At 38.7% G+C, this 19703-nt stretch overlaps 5 protein-coding genes across 6 annotated transcripts; 2 read left to right on the forward strand and 3 right to left on the reverse strand.

The window, feature by feature from the left end:
• Positions 1–8: 8 nt before the first annotated feature.
• Positions 9–5147, reverse strand: LOC17890792 (protein DEFECTIVE IN EXINE FORMATION 1). The gene is made up of 13 exons (XM_023785631.1): positions 4809–5147; positions 4515–4625; positions 4260–4342; positions 4029–4146; positions 3771–3934; positions 2715–3388; positions 2564–2634; positions 2159–2415; positions 1612–1793; positions 1102–1385; positions 891–1008; positions 623–805; positions 9–547 (listed from the first exon to the last, which is right to left on the reverse strand). Exons 1-13 carry the CDS (start codon positions 4934–4936, stop codon positions 230–232), a joined length of 2691 nt encoding a protein of 896 aa, XP_023641399.1. The 5' UTR covers positions 4937–5147; the 3' UTR covers positions 9–229.
• A 320-nt stretch (positions 5148–5467) lies between these two features.
• On the reverse strand, positions 5468–11395 carry LOC17890698 (mRNA-capping enzyme). 2 transcript variants are annotated; one of them, XM_023785900.1, is made up of 17 exons: positions 11188–11395; positions 10672–10866; positions 10381–10507; positions 10059–10210; positions 9880–9963; positions 9731–9793; positions 9477–9608; positions 9178–9387; positions 8634–8756; positions 8249–8298; positions 7972–8134; positions 7748–7885; positions 7110–7217; positions 6928–7026; positions 6632–6806; positions 6393–6523; positions 5468–5999 (listed from the first exon to the last, which is right to left on the reverse strand). In XM_023785900.1, the coding sequence occupies exons 2-17, from the start codon at positions 10798–10800 to the stop codon at positions 5874–5876; spliced, it is 2010 nt and encodes a 669-aa protein (XP_023641668.1). In that variant the 5' UTR covers positions 10801–10866; positions 11188–11395; the 3' UTR covers positions 5468–5873. The 2 variants fall into 2 exon arrangements, with proteins under 2 accessions (XP_023641668.1, XP_023641669.1); XM_023785901.1 differs by having other exon boundaries at positions 11172–11395.
• A 797-nt stretch (positions 11396–12192) lies between these two features.
• On the reverse strand, positions 12193–13889 carry LOC17892878. Its single transcript, XM_006300151.2, has 3 exons — positions 13239–13889; positions 12415–13146; positions 12193–12318 (listed from the first exon to the last, which is right to left on the reverse strand). The coding sequence occupies exons 1-3, from the start codon at positions 13887–13889 to the stop codon at positions 12193–12195; spliced, it is 1509 nt and encodes a 502-aa protein (XP_006300213.2).
• Positions 13890–14610: 721 nt separating this feature from the next.
• On the forward strand, positions 14611–17097 carry LOC17892864 (phytochromobilin:ferredoxin oxidoreductase, chloroplastic). Its single transcript, XM_006298055.2, has 8 exons — positions 14611–15028; positions 15472–15588; positions 15711–15805; positions 15912–16005; positions 16098–16229; positions 16310–16414; positions 16507–16557; positions 16644–17097. Exons 1-8 carry the CDS (start codon positions 14807–14809, stop codon positions 16815–16817), a joined length of 990 nt encoding a protein of 329 aa, XP_006298117.1. The 5' UTR covers positions 14611–14806; the 3' UTR covers positions 16818–17097.
• Positions 17098–17233: 136 nt separating this feature from the next.
• On the forward strand, positions 17234–19700 carry LOC17893588 (mediator of RNA polymerase II transcription subunit 27). The gene is made up of 7 exons (XM_006297451.2): positions 17234–17776; positions 17874–18039; positions 18367–18817; positions 18909–18968; positions 19054–19122; positions 19218–19261; positions 19350–19700. The coding sequence occupies exons 1-7, from the start codon at positions 17503–17505 to the stop codon at positions 19507–19509; spliced, it is 1224 nt and encodes a 407-aa protein (XP_006297513.2). The 5' UTR covers positions 17234–17502; the 3' UTR covers positions 19510–19700.
• The last annotated feature ends 3 nt before the right edge of the window (positions 19701–19703 follow it).

The raw sequence follows: 19703 nt of genomic DNA on the forward strand, positions 1-19703 counted from the left end.
ACAATTGATTGATCTTTTGTATCTTCTTTGTTCAAAAATGGATTCCTGGACACATTAGTACTGCATTAACTTTATAAACTCCGAGGAGAGTTGATCTAACTCTAAAGTCAGAATTACAGATTTTCAAAAGATACAGAACCTGAAAACTCTAGCACCAAACTGTCCCTGGATTCTTTAGATGAGCTCTATGAGGATGTGTACATCCGGTTTACCAGATGGTACCCTAACATCATAAGTCTGTGTTGCGGGAAAATGACGGGAGGGGCACCGCTTCTTGAGGCCGTAGAATCATGAGCAGACCAAACATCCCGAGCATAGGGAGGACAAGAAGCCATTTCAGAAGCTTGTAGTAATACATATGGAAAGTTAGTGAGAATTCGTCTGAGAAATGGACTCCATTCTTATCTACCATCTCCACCATTACTGTTCCTGTTGTTCTCACTCCGACTGTTGGTAGTTTTATCCGGTATTTTCCAGGGCGGTCATAGATCTGGCTCTGTGTTATCCTCCTATCTCCTTGGTAATTGCCTGGAACCAGCAGCGTCGTCTGTACCATTTGAAAACAGCTAGTTTAGTTTCAGAAAGAGGTCATTGCCCATATATTGAGGATTGAGGAACTTACAGTAACGTTGTAGGGTGCTTGTGAACCAGATGGGTATCTATATTTATCAACGATCTCGATCTCAGCCCAGAAGTTTTTCCCTTCCTCATCACGGAAACCTCTGGTCGAATGTGTGACAAAAACGCCTTCACGATCATAACGATTGGCCTTGTTGTTCCTTCCTTGATCAGTAGATCGCCAAGCCTGATAAACCACCACATTATTAAAATAAGAATCAAGAAGACGTTAAGCAAAACCCGCTCAAAATAGTGTACGGGGTTGATCTTGCCTTAAGGGGATGGTGAGGAGAAGGTGTTGAGAAGCAAAAGACGTTTCCATTCATAGTTGAGACAACAAGATCAAGATCATCTCCACCGTCAACATTATCAGCCAAGACCATACTGTATCTGTAACTCGAAACAGCCTGGTGGTCAAAATCCACTGGACAACCAAAGCTACTGTAGATATTAATGTGCCGAGAGGAAGCAAAGGAGACTTACGAAGTTTCACCAATATCAACAACGTCAGTGCACGAGGTGGGTCCATCTATGAGATACAAGTAACCATCAAAGGATGTAGTAACGATGGTGAGACCCTTCTTTTTCTCACCTCGCTTGTTTAGATCGACAAGAAGAAGTTGGTTCATCACTCTTCCATGAGTTCTGTATGGGTAAGGACGGATTATCGAACCATCTTTGCCGCTAAGAACATATATGTTTCCTGATGATGTAGGAACCACAACGTCTGTGTGTCCGTCACCATCAACATCGCCGATAGAAGGACCCTGCAAGAGAAGATTGGCGGCTATCACTGATTGTGTAGTGATCAATTCAGAGACAGTTTTCATGGTAAAGGATGTGTGCTCTTATTTAGTGACTTAAAATTAACAACACAATTTTAAACTAAAAATTACCCACCGTTAATTTTCATGAAAGCTATGCTCCTACAACTGGTTCATGCATAAGAGTTTTCTATATCTGATGAGAAATAAACGGTTGGTAAAATTTTACCTGGGGAACAAGACTCTTTAGATGTGCTTCCCAAATTTCCACTCCTTGTGTGGTCCATGCTGCTATATTTCCGTGTGAATCAGTAGTTACTAGTTCAATCTTTCCATCATCATTTATGTCTGCTGCAACCACTGCCCCTTGGATTTCAGCCATTTCAAGTGGGAATTTTTCTCTGATATTTCCTGCAAAAAGTTAACAATCTTAAAAGCCAAACAAACATCGGGAATTGCAAGGAAACTGCTATGATTACCCAGTGCGACAAAAATGTATTGTAAGGCTTGTGTTTTGTCCTGAATTGTTACACTTATGAGAAAATATTGGAAGTAAGAAAAAGCGTCTATCAATATGATTAGGAATCTAAATATCTATCAAGAGTGAAACTGCTGTCTTGCAGAGAGATGGAATATTCAAACTTAACATCCAAACTTTGTGAATGTGGGATTGACTGTGAAAGCTATAGAAGTATTGCTGATCAAAAGAGTAGCAGGAACGCAGAATTTTCATCAACGGAAATAAATAAACAGAAGGAAGTAACATGAGGTCTTACCACGATGATCCATGGCGTAGAACAAGCCAAAGGAAGTTCCGACAAGAATATCCAAGTAACCATCACCATCCAAATCAACAACCGTTGGGGAAGAATAAATATAAGCCCGGAAGTTTGCTTTATCCGTACTCAAATCTAGCTCTTTGATCCACTTGACTTGTTTAGTTTCAAGATTGAAAACCACAATTGAACTAGCAATATAATTTTTTATGTCAATACCACCAAGCTCTTTTAGATGTTCTGGATTATCATAGTACCTGAAAATTAGCAATTCGTGTCAGCCAACCTGCAATGTGAATACACTGGAAACTGTGATGTTTAAGATCTCATGCATGCAATAGCTACTTATGATGCTTTTTCATTGAGAGATTTAGGGAACATTTAGAGCGTGAAAGATAAACTTACTCAGGATCGAAGAAATAGGAAACAGCAACAACCATCTCCTGTACCCCATCTTTGTCTATGTCAGCAATTACCTGATAAAAAATGATACTGTAAGATCTCTCATGGAAGTATGAAATCATAAACAATGGTTTTTGACATAGCTGAAACTCACAGGAGTGCACAGTATATGAGCGTCAATATTCACATAATCCTCTGAATTCTCGTGTTGCCCCTCGACCCATTCCTCGTCACCCCACATTTTCTCATCAACATAATCATCATAATCATAGCTGTATTCATCACCTAGCTCCTCATTATCACGCAACAACTCAAATGATGAATCTGCTTCAGCTTCTAGGCCACCATCATTTTCAGCTGTGGCCATGTGAATACCCTCATTGAGGTCTTTATTGTCTGAATGGCCGTCAGCAGATTCTTTAGACCCATCATCTTCGAGAAGTCGCCTCCCACTTTTGGTTACTGTCTCTGTCTTACTACTGTTTCCAGATGTCCCCAGAGTTTCTGTGGAGTTATCCTTAGTAGTATTTAATTTAATAACAGTTTCATTCTTATCTTCACTAACTTTTCTTTGATCCACCTCATTGGTGGTTACATTTCCATTGAGCTTTTCTGCTGAGCCAGCTGTAGTATCATTTGCTGCCGCGTTATTTGCTCCAGGATCCATGGAGGAATTATGTAGCTCTGGAGTAGGTTTTACGACAGCTTCTGTTTGGTTATTCTCGGGTTTCTTTTGATCCTCTTGAGATGTCAAGTTAGAATCGCCACCATGAATTTCTTTGGACATCGAGACTGTAACATTTGGTGTTGTAGTAGTTGCATTTGTTTCTACAGATAGGAGAAGGGAGAGTCACAAAGTAAACTTTAATCAAAATTAAATCAACTCTGCTAATCCATGTATTTTTTTTCTACCCTCATAATACTGAAGATACTTAAGAGCGAGGATGGGAGCCCCAACAGATGTGTAATTCATAAAATAAATGCAAGATACAAAGACAAAGATTCTTCAGATTAGCTGAGGCAGCTACTTAAAGCAACAACTTAGCTTTACACTTTCAATTAACTAAAGCACACAACCAATCTTTAGCAGTTCAGCGTCTCCAAATCTAAAATTATGAAGAACATAAACTTAACCAAGTGAATTATGTGCCGATGGGCATAACTTAAGCAGCAAACAAGAAAACTGATCTATAAAATGTAATAAACTTACGAGTGGTCAATGATTTTAATGACATAGCTTCCTTTACAAGCTCATCATCATGGACATCAGGATGTGAACGGTCAACAGGGTCAGGATTCAGTCCCACATGCCAGTTCTTGTGCACTTTTCTACGTGGCACTTCTAACTTATCTGACATCAGAAAGCCTGATACCCTGGAAACAAAAAAGTATCATATGAGACCACACAAAATTCCAAGGATCATGATTACAGATAAAAGTATATCCATCATATGAGAGGAACAATTACCTGAAAAATAGCACTTCGCCATTGTAGGTAGCCAGAGCAATTTCTCTAACACCATCTTTGTCGATATCGAATAGAAGAGGACTCGAATGCACATTTGACTGGTGAAAAGCAGGCCAACCTAGCATTTTATGAGAGCATCAGTAACTTTTTCAAAGTCCTCAATAATCTACCGCGTCAAATGAAAAAGAACAAGAGAAAATGTTCAAAAAGCTAAGATAAGATATCCTGTACCTGGCATCTTGTCTCCATCAGCTCCTTCAAGAACTTCGAGGTAGTGAACAAAAGATGGAACAACAATGTCAAGCTTCCCATCACTGCAATAAAAACCAAAACAAAAGCCTGCTTAAAGCACAAAATATGGAACCAGCACTGATGATCCTCAAAAAATAAGAAAAGAAAAACAATTCAAGAACGTAAACACCTAATCGTAAGTACGATTTTAAAACAGAACCAACATACAAAATTGGTGGGAGAGATAGATCATACCTGTTAATATCAGCAATCAAGGGTGTAGCATAAACGCTAGAAGTGACTTCAGTTTGCCATCGCAGCTCCAATTTTTTCGGGCACTGAGTATTCAATAAAGCATCTTCATCACTGCACGACGAAACGACCCAGAAAAAAAAAAACATAAATCGGAGAAACCAAACAGAGAGCTTGACGAGCAAAGAAAATATCTCCAACAATCAACAGTACGAGTTATGGGAACAAAACGCACACTTCGATCAAATTGAGGCGTTGCATCGTCTACCAACCACTCCATATAGATCGAAAACTTACATTTCGGGGTAGCCCAGTTCGTCGTCGGTGGCTTTACGCTCTCTGAACTTGTTTTCTCCATAGGAGGGATTCGTTAAGGTAAGACAGAGCAAACAAACCAGCAGACACTGCCGCGCTCGCGATTTCATATGAGCTCACTCTGCGAATACTTGACTATTCCCTTGCACAAAATTACAACCGATTCAGGATCGAAGAACTGAATCCAATTATGTGGATGAGATTTTGAAGAACCCCAATCCAAAAATTAGGGTTTTGGGAATTGGGATGGGGAGTGTAAAAGGAGAGATCGAGAAGGAGAATGAGACGAAGCCTGATACTGTCTGTCTCTGTGTGGAGATCGCAGCCGGCGAAATCCAGTCACGCAGGGAAGAGCAAACTGCTTGCCGTTTTTATCTAAATTAAACGCATGGAACAGCTCGCTGTTTAGTAACAAATATGAGAAACGTCAACCATTTTCTTTCTTCCACTTACACTTAGAATGTTTTGATTGTGTTGAATACATGGGTCACTGGTGCCTAGTGGGCTTATGTTGTTTTTGTATTTTTTCATAATTCTTCTGTATTATGTATATGTGAAAAGATTTGTGAACGATCCACATCAAATGATTGAGATTGATCACAACGAGAATCGGAATGATATGATGATGATACAGTCTCGAATCTCGATCATCGAATTGGTCTTCTGATTCTGAAGTAGTATAGAACCAATAATAATGATATGATACTAATACTAAAAGATTACAACTTTATCCTTCCTAAGTACTATCACAAACACCTTTTCCATCTAAACATATGAATCACTTAGAAGAGTAAACACACCTAACACATCATCACATATCCCAAACGGAATTTTGATTCTTAATAAACCCTAAAAGCTTCTCGAACCCGGGATTCTTACACATTCGTGAGATGCAGCGTTCCTTCTTTCTCCTTACATACAATGTTAGTATAGAAGCACCCCGAATTCGCAAAGAAGTGAAGTAAAAGCATTACCGCTGCCAATCCACAGATGTCTTTGTCCTTGATTCAGCCTGATGTGCATTGACAGAAACAAACAGACATTGTTTCATCTGCGGCGCGCAGCCTTGCTATCCATTTGAATACGGTCTGCATACATAGGCAAACGGATGATCTCCCTTATCTCCTGCAGCAACACCTCCTCTGTGATGTTGTCCTTTATGCTTCTCATCACCTATTTTTACATCCACAATGGTTTAGACTTTACCCTATCAGACCAGGTAACACTTGCATATAGCTAAGGAACCTTATACTCTTCTTTGGTCATAGAAGATGAAAGAGACACATAATTTATAAGATGGTACACTGATATGATTATTGGTAAATTAAGTAGCTGAAGGATGTTTTCAGTAGAAGAAACCAGTTAGCAGCAAGAAACCCTTTAGATGTAAAGGAAAGCCAACAGAAAATCAAAAGACAGAAAGAAATGTTCAGTTATATCCGACAGGAAAGTTTGTTATTAAGTATGATCGTCAACCACTAATGAAAAAACTAAGAGATATGAATCCAAAAGATACAATCAAGTATATAAAGGGAGGTTAGTTATAAGTTTATAACAAGCACTGACCTTTCTGTAAGTGTTGATATCATTTGGCGTTGATTTATCAACCCTGACCCGCATGCTTACCCAGACTTTCTCATCCTGATCCCAAGAACACTCAACAATCTTCCCAGAATACTCGGCAGGGTCTGAGTCATCTGATGCAGTTTCAGTATTAGTAGCTTGTAGGTCTTAGACATAACAGAGAGTAAGTTATGGTTGACAGTGTTTTATTACTAATTATAAATAAAAGTGGGGATGCACACCTCTAAAAACAACAGAATTCCCATCCATATGCTTCTTCTTCCCTCTTTCAAACAAGGAGAGCATTCCACGGCCACTCTCATCCTGTTCGTATAGAAAGTCAACTGAGTTCATCTCTGGATACTTCCACTTCAACAGACCTTCATGGGTGCGGGGAACATAAGGATCATCCCAGCCCTGTTGACAAAGAATTAGATCTTAGATTTTTATTTGGAAGACAAGATTCGCTCTTCCACTGAATAAAAATAGTCTTCAGACCTAAAGTCTAACATCAAAGACCCTTCAGTCCAATGGTTACCTGAAAGATTAGGCCGTCAGCTTCATGTGAGAGTGAGGGTATGAAACCCTTCAAAACCTTCTCAACCGCAGAAAGCAACCAAAAATCCTTTCTCCGCACCTAGGTGTAACAAAAAAATCAGCTCCATGAACAGTTCAGACAAAGAAAAAGATTAAAGAAAAATTGCAACTCTGAACACGCACCCTAAAAGGCTCAAGGTCATATCTGTATATATGACTTCTGGCCTTCTCATGATTACGGGGTTCAATCACCTCCTTCTCGAGCATCTTCCATCTCTCATAGAAAGGCCTCTGGTCCATTTTTGAATAGTGAAACTTTCTATTAGTATCTTAAGATAATGACACATGATGTGGCAAGCCAAACACAACTGGTTGCTACACTACTACTGACAAGATGTGTATGCTGGTAAACCGATTATGTCAAGGTTAAATGTCAGCAACAAAGAATACCGGACAACTGCGAAAAATGATGTAACTTATTTGCATGTAATACACACCACCGGAGTCGGATGCTTTCATGAACACAGGGATCATATATATTCATAATTCCCAACGAGAAAAAAAATTAAAAGAAAACATGGAAAACGACAAACACTCTAAGCTAAGAACGGCAGTTAGCCGAGCCTAAATACTGTTCAATTTCTCGAATGTTTCAATATTCTATTATGAGGGTCATGGCAGCTCCAGTATATACAATGTTCTTCAATACATACTAAGTTTTTGGACTAAGGAGCTTGAGATCCCTTTGATATAATTTAAAACAAGGGAGCCAACAATCCAACTATTATCGATCACAGAAATAAAATAACGACAGTTCCAACCTCTACAACTGATTGGCCGTTGATTGCTACCATATCATAGATTAGGTATCTCCTTTCCTGCTTTTGTTTATCTGGCAAGGTATCGATTATCATTTCTCCATCAAGCAACGTGAAATGGTGCACTTTATCAGATATGCCCTGGAAACCACATAAGTACGAAAGATCACTAGTGCTGTACAGATATCAGTACACATCCCACCCAACAAAGTTGGAAAATTACTCACTTCAGTTGGGTGCCTGAAGGGGAACCGCATCTGTACCCTCCGGAATCTAAAGCTTCTATCTACTAGATAGCAACCATCTATGGTTAGCAGCATCATATATCGCGTTCCATCAGCTTTCCATGTTGCGTAATAGTACCGCTGCCTCAAGAGTTGCAAATTTTCCCTGTTTTACCACAAGTAAACAGATGAATTAAGACTAGCATGTAAATTGGAAAAATTGAGCCCAAAACTAAGGAGGTGCAATAATTCATTCAAATAGTAACGCAGAGATTCATACCTGTTTAAGGAGACAGGGTGTGAACCTGGAAATTGTGAACATCCTCTTCCCTAGATAAAAATAAATAAATGAATCAGCAAGCAAATTTTAGATTGCGAAAATGGATAAAAGAAAACAAGAAATTTATCCTCATCGATCTAGCCAAATGAGGAAAAAGCATACTAAACAAACCAAAACTCATGTTACCACATTCTACTTCTGTAGTTTTCTAAAGTTGGGTCATTATAGAAGGATGTGCAACAACAAATAAGAGGCATGGATCACGAGATAAAAAGGCAATTATACCAAAGCAAATTGAAACTGAATACCAAGTGTGAGTTACTCATAGATTTAAATACATAATATTCTGTGTGAACATCCTATAACAAGATTTCAAATTACCTACCCCAATATTCAACGATAACATCCTATAAAAGAATTGCCGGTAACCTTCTTCCTGGTCAGGGGGTATTTCATCACCTAGAATGTCATCATTTGACATCTTCACATCCACCGGATGGCTTCCCTCCTGAATCGTAAGGCAGTAAGAAAACAATAAATAAAACCATTATAAAAGCATGGAAACCAAATGAAAACTTAAATGAGTTTTGTCAGCCTTATATAAACTCAATTGCACCCATCAATACGCAACAGTAGCTAAATTCCTGGTAAACTGATTCGCGAGTAATGGAATCTACCTAAACCCATTTCAATGGTTATTTTTCTTTAGGCAAGGCAATACATACAAAGATCACTTCAAAATCATAAAATAGCATAGAAACAACGAGTCTGATGTTGAAATTCAGAACTAAGCTGTTCTTCAGATAATTCCGGCTAGTAAACAGGAAAAGACAAGTCCGATGCTTAAAGTAACGTACAAAATTATCATAGGAATGATGGTTTCTGTATTTACGTGAACAGCTAAATACATTTGTAAACACTGAACTTACTTGCACAGGACCTGCCGGACCGCCATCATCATCATCATCATCTGGCAAAGCTTCACCATTTAAATCAAGCTCGGTAGACCTCTTCCATTCAGGAGTTGATGGGCAAATGACGCTTTCAGGTTTTATTTCGTGATAAAATGAGTATAAGGCATCAATATAATCTGGTTTATAGATTCCAGGTGGACGTGCATCAGAAAAGATTTTTAATGCCTGACAGAAACCATAATGATATAAGACTTTTTACTCTTAAGACATACATTAAGTGCACAAATGCAACGAGAGAAGTGAAAAACACTCACCTGTGTAACATTCATCGGTCCAGATCGCATAAGATAATGAACGATCATAAACCCTGTCCGATTATGCCCATGTGTACAGTGGACGAGAATATACTTTTTTGAGTGTTTCAGATTTAGGACAAACTGATTAACCTGGAGACAGTTTTTTTTTAGAACGCTAGTAAGATTAGACAAAATTTTGAATTTCTAAGAAAATTAAAAGAATAAAATACAAGTTCAGGTAAACATTTATGATTCATTTTGGCTGGAAATACCTCATTGACAAACGTGTTGACAGACACATTCTCGGGCACTGAATCACGACCCTTGCATGCAATCTACAAGCAAAGAAAACTACAGATAAAAAAATCCCTTACAGCCATCACCGAGGACATGAGTATAGAAAAGTATGTAATCTGTTTACCTTCACATGCTTAATGCCTTCTTTCTTTAAGTCTGTCGTAGAATAGTAACGAGTTGTGTTTGTCAAATCAATCACCAGACCAAGCTGGATAAGACAGTGACAATACAAGATAACTTAAGACCACGGTCATACTAGTGTTGCGTAGACGATAATACATACTCATATTATCATCAAATTACCTTTCTCCCAGCTATCCTCTGGTTATGTATCACCTGTTTAAAAGAGTATCTACTTCCAGGAGGTACATGATTATTGTAAGATTCATTCAGGGGAACTTTTGAAGGAACAAGGAATCCTATCTCATGTCCAGAAGGAGGGCAATCTAGCCAACCTGTGATATCGGACAGGCTATCAAAACGTCACCTTATATAAAGAATTGGCCTAAAGGGAAAGAAAGAACAGATACTAGCTAAACCACAAATTTCAGCCAAAATATTTTATAGCTGGGAATAAATATTAGCCATGTTTACAATACGCATTAATTCAACAAAGGAATATCACCTTGAGGGATCTTGTATCTATCATAAGCTTTGGTATTTCGATTCTGATAATATTGATCGCGGAAAACTGGCTGGGAGTTATGTGTTGGCTTGTCATATCTCATTCGTTTACGTCTTTCTTCACGTTCCTGAAACAAAAACATAAGAAAACCAATAATCAGATAAGAAATTATGTGGTGATACTTTATCGGAGATGCCAGAAGAACAATGGCATTAGGTTCATTGTTTCCTAAAGTGTCCAGCATTATAGTGACTACATCGATCAATTATAAAAGTAGAAAATCAATAGTACCCGTCTTGCGATTTCAACTGCAGACTCTATACGGTCATCCCTGGACGAATAGTCTTCTAGATGTCTCACATAGGGTTCATCGTCTTCTTCGGGTTGGGGTGAAGCATTTAAGTCCATCGTAGCAACCATTCAAGGGCAAATGAACAGCATTAACCTAAAACCTCGTTCCTCTGCAAGAAGCTGCCTAAGTCATGTCTGAAAGCATGAGAAAAGCAAGATATTAGCAGCCGCGGGATAAAGACACCACAGACCAGACTGCAAACTCAAAAAACTTTGCCCAATTCTCTCTATCGCGAGAGACAAAGCCGTAAGATGTAACAAATAAGAATCCAAAGCCGAGCAAGATATCAACATAAACTCAGTTTCCTTCTCCGACTTATCTCGACTACCAAACAGATGACTGAAAAATAAAACCCTAGAAGAGACGAATAAACGAAATCGCAGACGGGCATTTCAAATTCGAGCAAACATCTCGACACCAAATCAGGCGAAAGACTAACAAGTGAGAAAACAAACCAAGAGCATCCGAGGAATCTCCAACGGAACACAAAGCTTCCGGAGAATCGAAAGCAAGATACAGGGTTCTTTGAAACAAGTTAGCTCCGTTGAATCAACCTGAGATGGCGAAGGAGGATGAAGGTTCAGTTCAATCGCGGGTTCAGTGGAAAAAAAATTGAAATCGAAACCCTAAAGAGAGAGAGAGAGAGAGAGAGAGAAAGAGAAATTACACGAAAGGAAGAGAGAGAGAGTAGTTGAGAAAGGTGAGAGAAAGAGAATCCGACCAAGTCTTTCAATTTATACTTGGTCCGTCGAAGCAAAAACACATACATATTGGTAAACCAAACTAATGAAAAGATACAGAATACAGTGATCCTTTGATAATAAAAATAAATGAATTAACATAACCTTTTTCTCGTTTTAATGAGGGGGATTAATTTACCAAATGGCAGCGGAAGAAAAAGGAGAATATAAACAAATAATATTTATGTAGAAAAAAATAATATGAAGACATTTTGGACTTAATTGTCTGAAGAGGGTAGGAGAATAATACTACGAGTTCATACGAGTTAAATGGAAACACTAGTTTGATCCAAAAAAAAAAAATGTAAACACTACAAGGCTCATTCGCGGCAGAAGTGAGAACACTTACAAAGATTCTACAGAAATTCACAAAACCGATGAGAGGCCAAGACGTTTACGGTTTAAAATACAAATACTGGTCGGAAGTGTATCATCATGCATAACTGCTAACGATAATGTAAATTGGTACTTAATCAACTTCATGTTTGTTAAAATCAATGAGTACGAGGTGGTCAGTGTATAAATTACCTTCACCATTTGTGTGATATATAAAGATTGCAAACTCTGAATATGAGATTGCCAGAAGGTTTAAAAGAAGATTTGTGACAGAACCATGATAGTTTTATCAGATGGAAAAGGAAGACAAAGAGATAATAATCTAATAAAAAAACAACAATTGCAGACTCAAATGGCCATAACATGCGCCTTCAAAGGGTATTTTCAGATTTTTGGTATCTTAGATGTCGATGGAGTTCCTTCTGTTGGCTTCACCTTTGAGAGAAAGTTCGAGAGACCATTGGTTAAGGCTGAGGTTGTGATCAAGGAAGCTCTAAGCAAGCTGGTGGCCTGCAAACACAAGCAGAGACATTAAAGGAAAATATAAGTAATTGTTTTTATCAATAACCAATAATATTAGATGATAGAATGCAGAGGGTCTCGTACTTCAGATTTGCCAAAGCTAATCACTTGCTCCTCGATATCGCTAATGCTCATCTGCAACTTGCTTAGTAATGAAACGGTTGAGGACGAGTTCATAGGATTGACAACCAGATCATCTGAAACTATGAAATTCGTTTCTCCCTTCACAAGTCTCATACTAGTTGAATCTGAAGCGACACTGATTTTTGAATCCATTGAAATCATCTTGGCAATTCTTTCACCTTGGGCCAGCACGTTCTTCTGATACTTTTTGCAGAGCTTGCTACAACCATAACTTTTTCTGTTAATTAAACATTCATACTCGGGAATTTCCTCGACATCAACATCAAGGAATTGTGGTCGACAATCGTAAAAAAAAGGAAGCACGAATTTGAAAACTTTGGATTTTTCCGGCTGCTCAAAGCTCAACCCCTTCAGGCTTCTGCACAGATTACCAACGCAGCCCATATTCACATTGTCAAGAGAAAGTTCCCAAGCAAACCCAAGCGGGATGGCTAGAAAAGTGAAAAGAAAATCAACAAAATCTTCTCTGCACTCTGCATAAAGAATCACCCTGTCTGTCTTTCTAACGTAAACTTTCAAAGTTAAAAGTTTGTCAGCTTCTCCTGTAGTAATTCCAGTTTCTTGCACCGAAGGTGTCAACATTTTACGTTTCCTTGCCATACAATGTTTCCTCAGTAATGAGTCTGTCAAAGGAGCTTCAGAAGTGAATAAACAGCCTAGCAAAGTTAGCACCTGCAAGTTTATAAACAATACATAAAGGAGACTTATTAAGAAAGTTGTAATTAAGCAAAGTACAAAATAATACCAATACAAAATATAAGTACCTCTTCAAAACCAACATCAATAACCATTTCTTGCAGCTTATCAAAACCAGCATAGCCAAGGTCATTGAGGACGTTCAGCACAAGACCCATAGAGTTCAATGCCACTTTCAGATCATCGGTGATGACAAATGACGTTCGGCAGCTGACAAATACTCCGTCAGCTTTGTCTCCTAAACAACCATCAGCTTGCTCTCCTTCAACCTGAATCTCGCGGGTCATTGAGCTTCCACAACTACACCTCGAGGTACTAACATTACTGTATTTCTTAGAGCATGCTTCAGTAGATATAAAATTCGGGCAGACAAAGAACTTGGTCACCTCTGTGTCATCAATGTTCAGCTTTAGCTTTCTGCAATAACTCGCCTTAGCACTCCGTGGATACATCAACAAATTCTTACAAGCGTGAGTCTCAAAGTTATCAACGTCCATTCCTGAAACACTTTTGTAAAGGTTGTGGAAACAACCAACGATTGAAGACTGCGGATTCTGATGCTTCTCCAGCAACCTTACAATGGTACCCATAGGGAGAGTCAAAAGACTACAGAGTACATCAACAAAATCCTTCCCAGCTTCAGCCAAAACAACTCTGTTTTTCTCCTCATCAATGAGAAGTCTCAAGCTAAACTTCGGTTTTGCAGCGTTATTAGCCATCAAAAGATCAAGGCAGATCAAAAACCGAAAAAAGGAAGGCAAATGGTTTATAAGGCAATATGTTTTGTCTTAGTGACGGTTCTAGTGATCTCCATCTTTATATACTGTATTTTCTGAGAGTTTTCATAATATCTATTCCACAAACCTTTGCGCTTTCCTATGCCCGCATGAGTTTGAATATACATCTTTCCCATGTCTTGTGTATATTTTCCATAAAAATTGCATCGAGTAGAGAAGAAGCCGCCTACTTACCTCCAATAAGTTCAAACTTAGCATCTACGGCTGCTTTAGTCACTGCATTAATATTCCCCTCTATCTAGTGCCAAGAGGGGTTTCATAGGGTGTTACAATCAATAACCATAAATGTTAAAATCAACAAGATAGAGAAACCTTTACACTTCCCCATGACCCTCATGAGTTTTCAATACAGATTCAGATTTGGTCGAAGATCTGATTCAGATTTGTTTTCAAATACAGAGAAACCTTTACACTTCTCCTTCTAAATTCTTCTAAAATCTGATTCAGATTTGTATTCAGTTTGGGCTAATATACTGGTTTTGCAAATATATGATGCATATAGGTAAGAAATAAGCAATGATGAGACAGAACAAACTGAATATTTGGGCTAATATACAGGTGGGACTATTTTATGTATATTTTAATATTAGCTCTATTTTTATTTTATTTTTTCGGTCAACCAATATTAGCTCTATTGATATAGTTGGATTTATCTCTCGGACGGAGATATACTCACATTCGTCCGTTTCTCAATCTGTTCGCCGGTTTGCTTTGCTAACCTTTGTCGTCGTTGCGATATTGCGTTTGTTCGCGTAAGTTGTCACAGTATGAAGAATTGAAGTGAGCGTAGGAGAGGGACAGAGGAAGGAGACCTTAGTTATCAGTTTGTGAGTGTTGTAATGGCTTTGTCAATGGAGTTTGGATTTTCAATTGGGTCTTGCTTCAAGGCAGCAAGCACACCTGTCCTAATCTCGGCAATCCCTAAGAAGACCAATTTCATGTTAACTAGGAGAAGTAAAAGATTCTTATTTAAAGTCTCTGCTGTGTCGTATAAGGAATTTGCAGAGTCTGCTCTGGAAGAAACCAGGAAAAGGATCGTTCTTGAACCTTCACCTCTCCAGGTTTATGCGTTTTACACTTCGTTACTGTAGAGTGATGATTATCTAATCATCAAACTGTGTATTTTGGTTGAATTGAGTTGAGTTGGTTATTAGGATTTGTAAAAAAGGGCAAGTTTTTCAAGTTTTCTGATGGTTTTTGAAGAACATCCTTAGCTGTTGTTTTGTTTATCCAATACCAGAGATTCTAGTGGAGTTAGTAATGGTCCCTATATACTTAGCTGTGGCATTTATTTAACAAATATAGTAATTTAAATCTCCATTTGCCTGAGATGATGGTGTCTTCATCTTACGCCAAGGATCAAGGATACAGGGAACTGATTTGTGTTTAAACAGTTATCTAATTCCAGCCTGGGACAGATTTTATGAGTGCTTTATTGACTTCACTGCATATGCTGCTTGGATAACCCTTTGGACTTTGTTTCCTAATCTTCGAACTGTTTCAGAAAAGGTATAGCAGCATGACAGGACTGGATGGGAAAACTGAACTTCAAATGCTTGCTTTCAAATCTTCAAAGATTAGACTCTTACGGAGCATGGCCATCGAGAATGAGACAATGCAGGTTTAACTGCAGCAGTATCTGTGTACTAATTGATCGCTTTATCCCTCATTCCTTACCATCGAATGATTGATTGTTCGAATTTGTCGCTTTTCTTATTTTTCTTTTGTGTGTATGATGTGCAGGTCTTTGACTTTGCGGGTTTCATGGAGCCTGAGTATGATGTGCCCATATTCTGTGCTAACTTCTTCACATCTGCCAACACGAACATAGTGGTGTTGTAAGTTACCTTTTTTTTTTATTCTAGTTATGCTGGAGTTATCAGTTCTGTATTTTCCCAACATGGACTCTACATGTTCAAAAACTTACTGTATGCTCCTCTTTAGGGACCTAAATCCTTTGCATCAGTTGACTGACCAGACGGATTACCAAGGCAAGTATTATAACAACATAATGTCCATATATCACAAATATGCTGAGGTGAGTGTAAGATATGAGTAGAAACACTAAATCACTCAATTGCAGCTAAAACTAATGCGCATATAGATGACTGATTTGAAGCTTCTTTGCAGACTTTTCCATGGGGAGGAAAACTGACTGGTGAATCCCTAAAGTTTTTCTCGCCTTTGGTGATGTGGACCAGGTTTTCGTCTAGCCAAGAAAAACATGAGGCTTTATTCTCTGCGTTCGTTGAGTACTATCAGGTATACTTGGGTTTGTGTACTGCCTAAAGCTAAGGTCTTAGTGGAAACATTACTGGATCTATCACTTTTCATTCCCACAGGCATGGCTTGAGATGACGATCCAAGTGAGGGAGGAGATGGAGCCATCTCAGGTGAGAGCCAATCGTGAGGCCCAACACAAATACCTGACATGGCGAGCACAGAAGGTGATCTAATTTCCTTTGTAATTTTGCATGTTTAAAATTTGAACAGACATTGTATCTGTATTGTTACAGTGCATCTTGTTTTGTGTTTGCAGGATCCTGGACATGGTCTTCTTAAAAGATTAGTTGGTGAAGTAAAAGCAAAGGTATAAAAGATTTGATCCCATTAATGTTTCACTTGTTACCCCTATTAATTTGTGAAGATGTTAATAAATGATTTGAACAAAATCAGGAGCTGCTAAGGGATTTCCTATTCAGTGGGGTAGATGAGTTAGGCACAAAAACATTCATTGATTACTTTCCAGAGTACCAAACAGAAGATGGAACTGTGAGCGACAAACGAAGCATCATTGGGAAGTCATATGAAACTCGGCCTTGGGATCTAACAGGACAATTTATCGGCTAACACGTCTCATAACTTCATCCATGATTTATGTGAACAAGATTGGTTTCAGCTTTCGACATCAAGCCATCAACAGAACATGAAGTGTACTCAGGGAAATAGGAATAAGAAAGAGCAACGTGAAGAGTCTCTTAGGTCCATCTGCATTTCCGGATATGTATCTTCTGCTTTGCAACTTGCATTGTAGTTTACCAATGAGTCATACTCAGCTAAAACCATATTTCCAAAAATCAAAACTTTTTGTGGATTTATTTATTTCAAAGTTTTGTATTTTGAAAGGTAACATGTTGTGGAAAATAAGAAATTCATAATTGATTGGTCTTCTTTAACTCAGATTGAAAACAAATTTGAAGGTTAGACAAATTATATAAAACCAGACATGTATTGAGTCTTGAGAGTTGAGAGTGCAGGACTGCCTGTGGAGGAGCAGAACTGCAGAAGAACGCAGATCAATAAAACGCGTTTAAAACGCAAAAGCTATAAAATTGCGTCTATTGCGTCTAGCGTTTCCAGCTTCAAAAATAGAGTACTTTCAGACTCGAACGTGAACATCTCTTTCTCTCTCTCTCTTTCTCTCAGTCCAGAAATAATCCTCCTCCTTCCGTCGTCGTCAAGAACATCAATTTCATTGAAATCAAAAAAATTGAAATCGAGAGAGATAAAGAGTCTGAATCCTCCATCACAGCTTATGCAGACACTACACCAGTCCCAACTTCTCCAGAACTCGGCCGAGCCGGCGAACAATCAGTCAGAATCTGACGCGCCGCCGAAACAGGTGGCTCAGGCCATGGAACGACTTAATCAAGCGGCTAGGGTTATCGCCGATATCCGCCTCGGTGCAGACCGTATCCTTGAAGCAATGTTCGTGGCTTCTCAACCTCGTCACACCGATATGCCCCTTCAGCTCTTCCTCAGAGAAGACGCCTCCATGCGCCAACATCTTCAGGATCTCCGCTTAATCGGTACTTACATGTGAAACAAAATTGGATAATTTCATTACTATTGGTATTCTAGTTTGGTTCAGCTTTGAAGGATCGCAATTATGTTCATTTGTTTCAGGGAAGAAGTTGGAAGAATCTGGAGTGTTAACTGAGTCTCTTAGGTCAAGAAGTAACTCGTGGGGTCTTCACATGCCATTGGTTTGTCCAGATGGTGCAGTCGTTGCTTATGCTTGGAAAAGACAGCTTGCTGGACAAGCTGGTGCTTCTGCTGTTGATAGAACCAGGTAGGAGATTGTTGCAAATGACTTTAAGCATAATCAGTGTTTAGTTCGACTCTACATTTCAAATTTGAAGATTCATTTTGGGTGTTAGTTCCTCCGGGAGGATTTTGGTTTTTCTCTCCATCATTCCTTAATAGTCTATTGGGTCTTAAAGAATGATTGTGAAGTTTATTGAAGCTTGGTGAACCAATATGGAGTTTCATCAGCTAACCAGTTTTACAAAATGTCATGCATTATGCAATTTCATAGTGCTGTGAGTAATGGTGTTTTCCTTCTGGTTTGTTAAAACTTTGACTCATGATATGTTGGTTTGACTCTTAATGACTGTAGGTTAGCTCTTAAGGCATTCACGGATCAGAAAAGACGGTTCTTCCCTCACATTGATGATGGATTAAAGATGGAACCAAAATCGAAAAAACTTTGTGCCTCCCATTTGCTATTAGAAAATGGAAGAGAGGAGCCGGTTGATTACAAAACTTTGCCAGAGATACAGTCACGTTTAGAGAAGCTGGTCCCGGATGTGAAGGTGTCTACTTACGGACGCTTGAACTGGCTGAAGAGAGCTAATTATTTACTTGGGTCAAATAGTGATGATTCAACAGAAGGATCGAAACCTATTTTCCAGAGTTCCAGTAAACTGAGATCAGGGTTACAGAACGAAATTGTTGATAAGGTTGCTGTAATTGAATTATCATTTCCATCTTTATTCAGAGCTGTAGTCTCATTGAATCCAGCTGGTTCTGTTGATCCAGATGCAGTTGCATTCTTTTCTCCTGATGAAGTAACTTCCAATCTCCCTCCATTAACATATACTGATTCTCAAATAAAATGGTCTTAAGTATTCATGTCTTTGCTTCATCCCTTCCTTACAGGGAGGTAGCTACTTACATGCGAGAGGAGTCTCAGTTTATCATGTGTTCAAACAAATCACGGTAACAGAGACTGCAATTGGTGTGACATATAAATTTTCACAGAATTGATAGATTGGGAACTAGCATTAATTGAAGTTTCTTGCAGGAACATGCTGCTACGGCCTTGCAATATTTTCTCGGCTTTGGTACGGGAACAGCTCTCTATTCTCTTCTGGTAAAGCATTTTACAAAGACACATCACTCTCTGGATAACATGAATAGTTTCTTTCTTTTGGATCCAATTAACACCTTTATTTTCTTCTAATGCAGCTATGGATATGCAGTTTTGAATCCCTATATAGCAAACCATGCAGGTACTAAGCCACTCTCTGTAAATCTTCTGGAATATTATAAAACTAATGTTTGCTATGGACTAAACTATTTACATCTCTTCTCATGCAGTAAATGTGGAAGACTAGTAGCAATGGATAATAAGTCTGCTTTGATCTTACCCCCTCTACTCCGCGCTTACCAGGAACTACCTCTTGTGGTTAAAACTGGGGAAATCGACCTGGATGTTTGTGAAGCTTACCACTCCAGTTGCTCTCCAGATGATTCCTAGTGAACCTGACCTCAATATGGGCCATAAAAGCAAATGGCAACTGATGATACATGTGACTGTTGTCTTCTTTCTAGAGATATAATCTGTGTTCACGAGATGACTAAACAAAAACTTTTTATAACTCAGTTCACATTAATCTGTTGCAGTAAACATCAAAATGAGAAGAGGACAAAGTGTGTCCTGCTGCTTAATTC

The sequence above is a fragment of the Capsella rubella genome, unplaced genomic scaffold (genome assembly GCF_000375325.1).
Source record: "Capsella rubella cultivar Monte Gargano unplaced genomic scaffold, Caprub1_0 scaffold_3, whole genome shotgun sequence".
Lineage (NCBI taxonomy): Eukaryota > Viridiplantae > Streptophyta > Magnoliopsida > Brassicales > Brassicaceae > Capsella > Capsella rubella.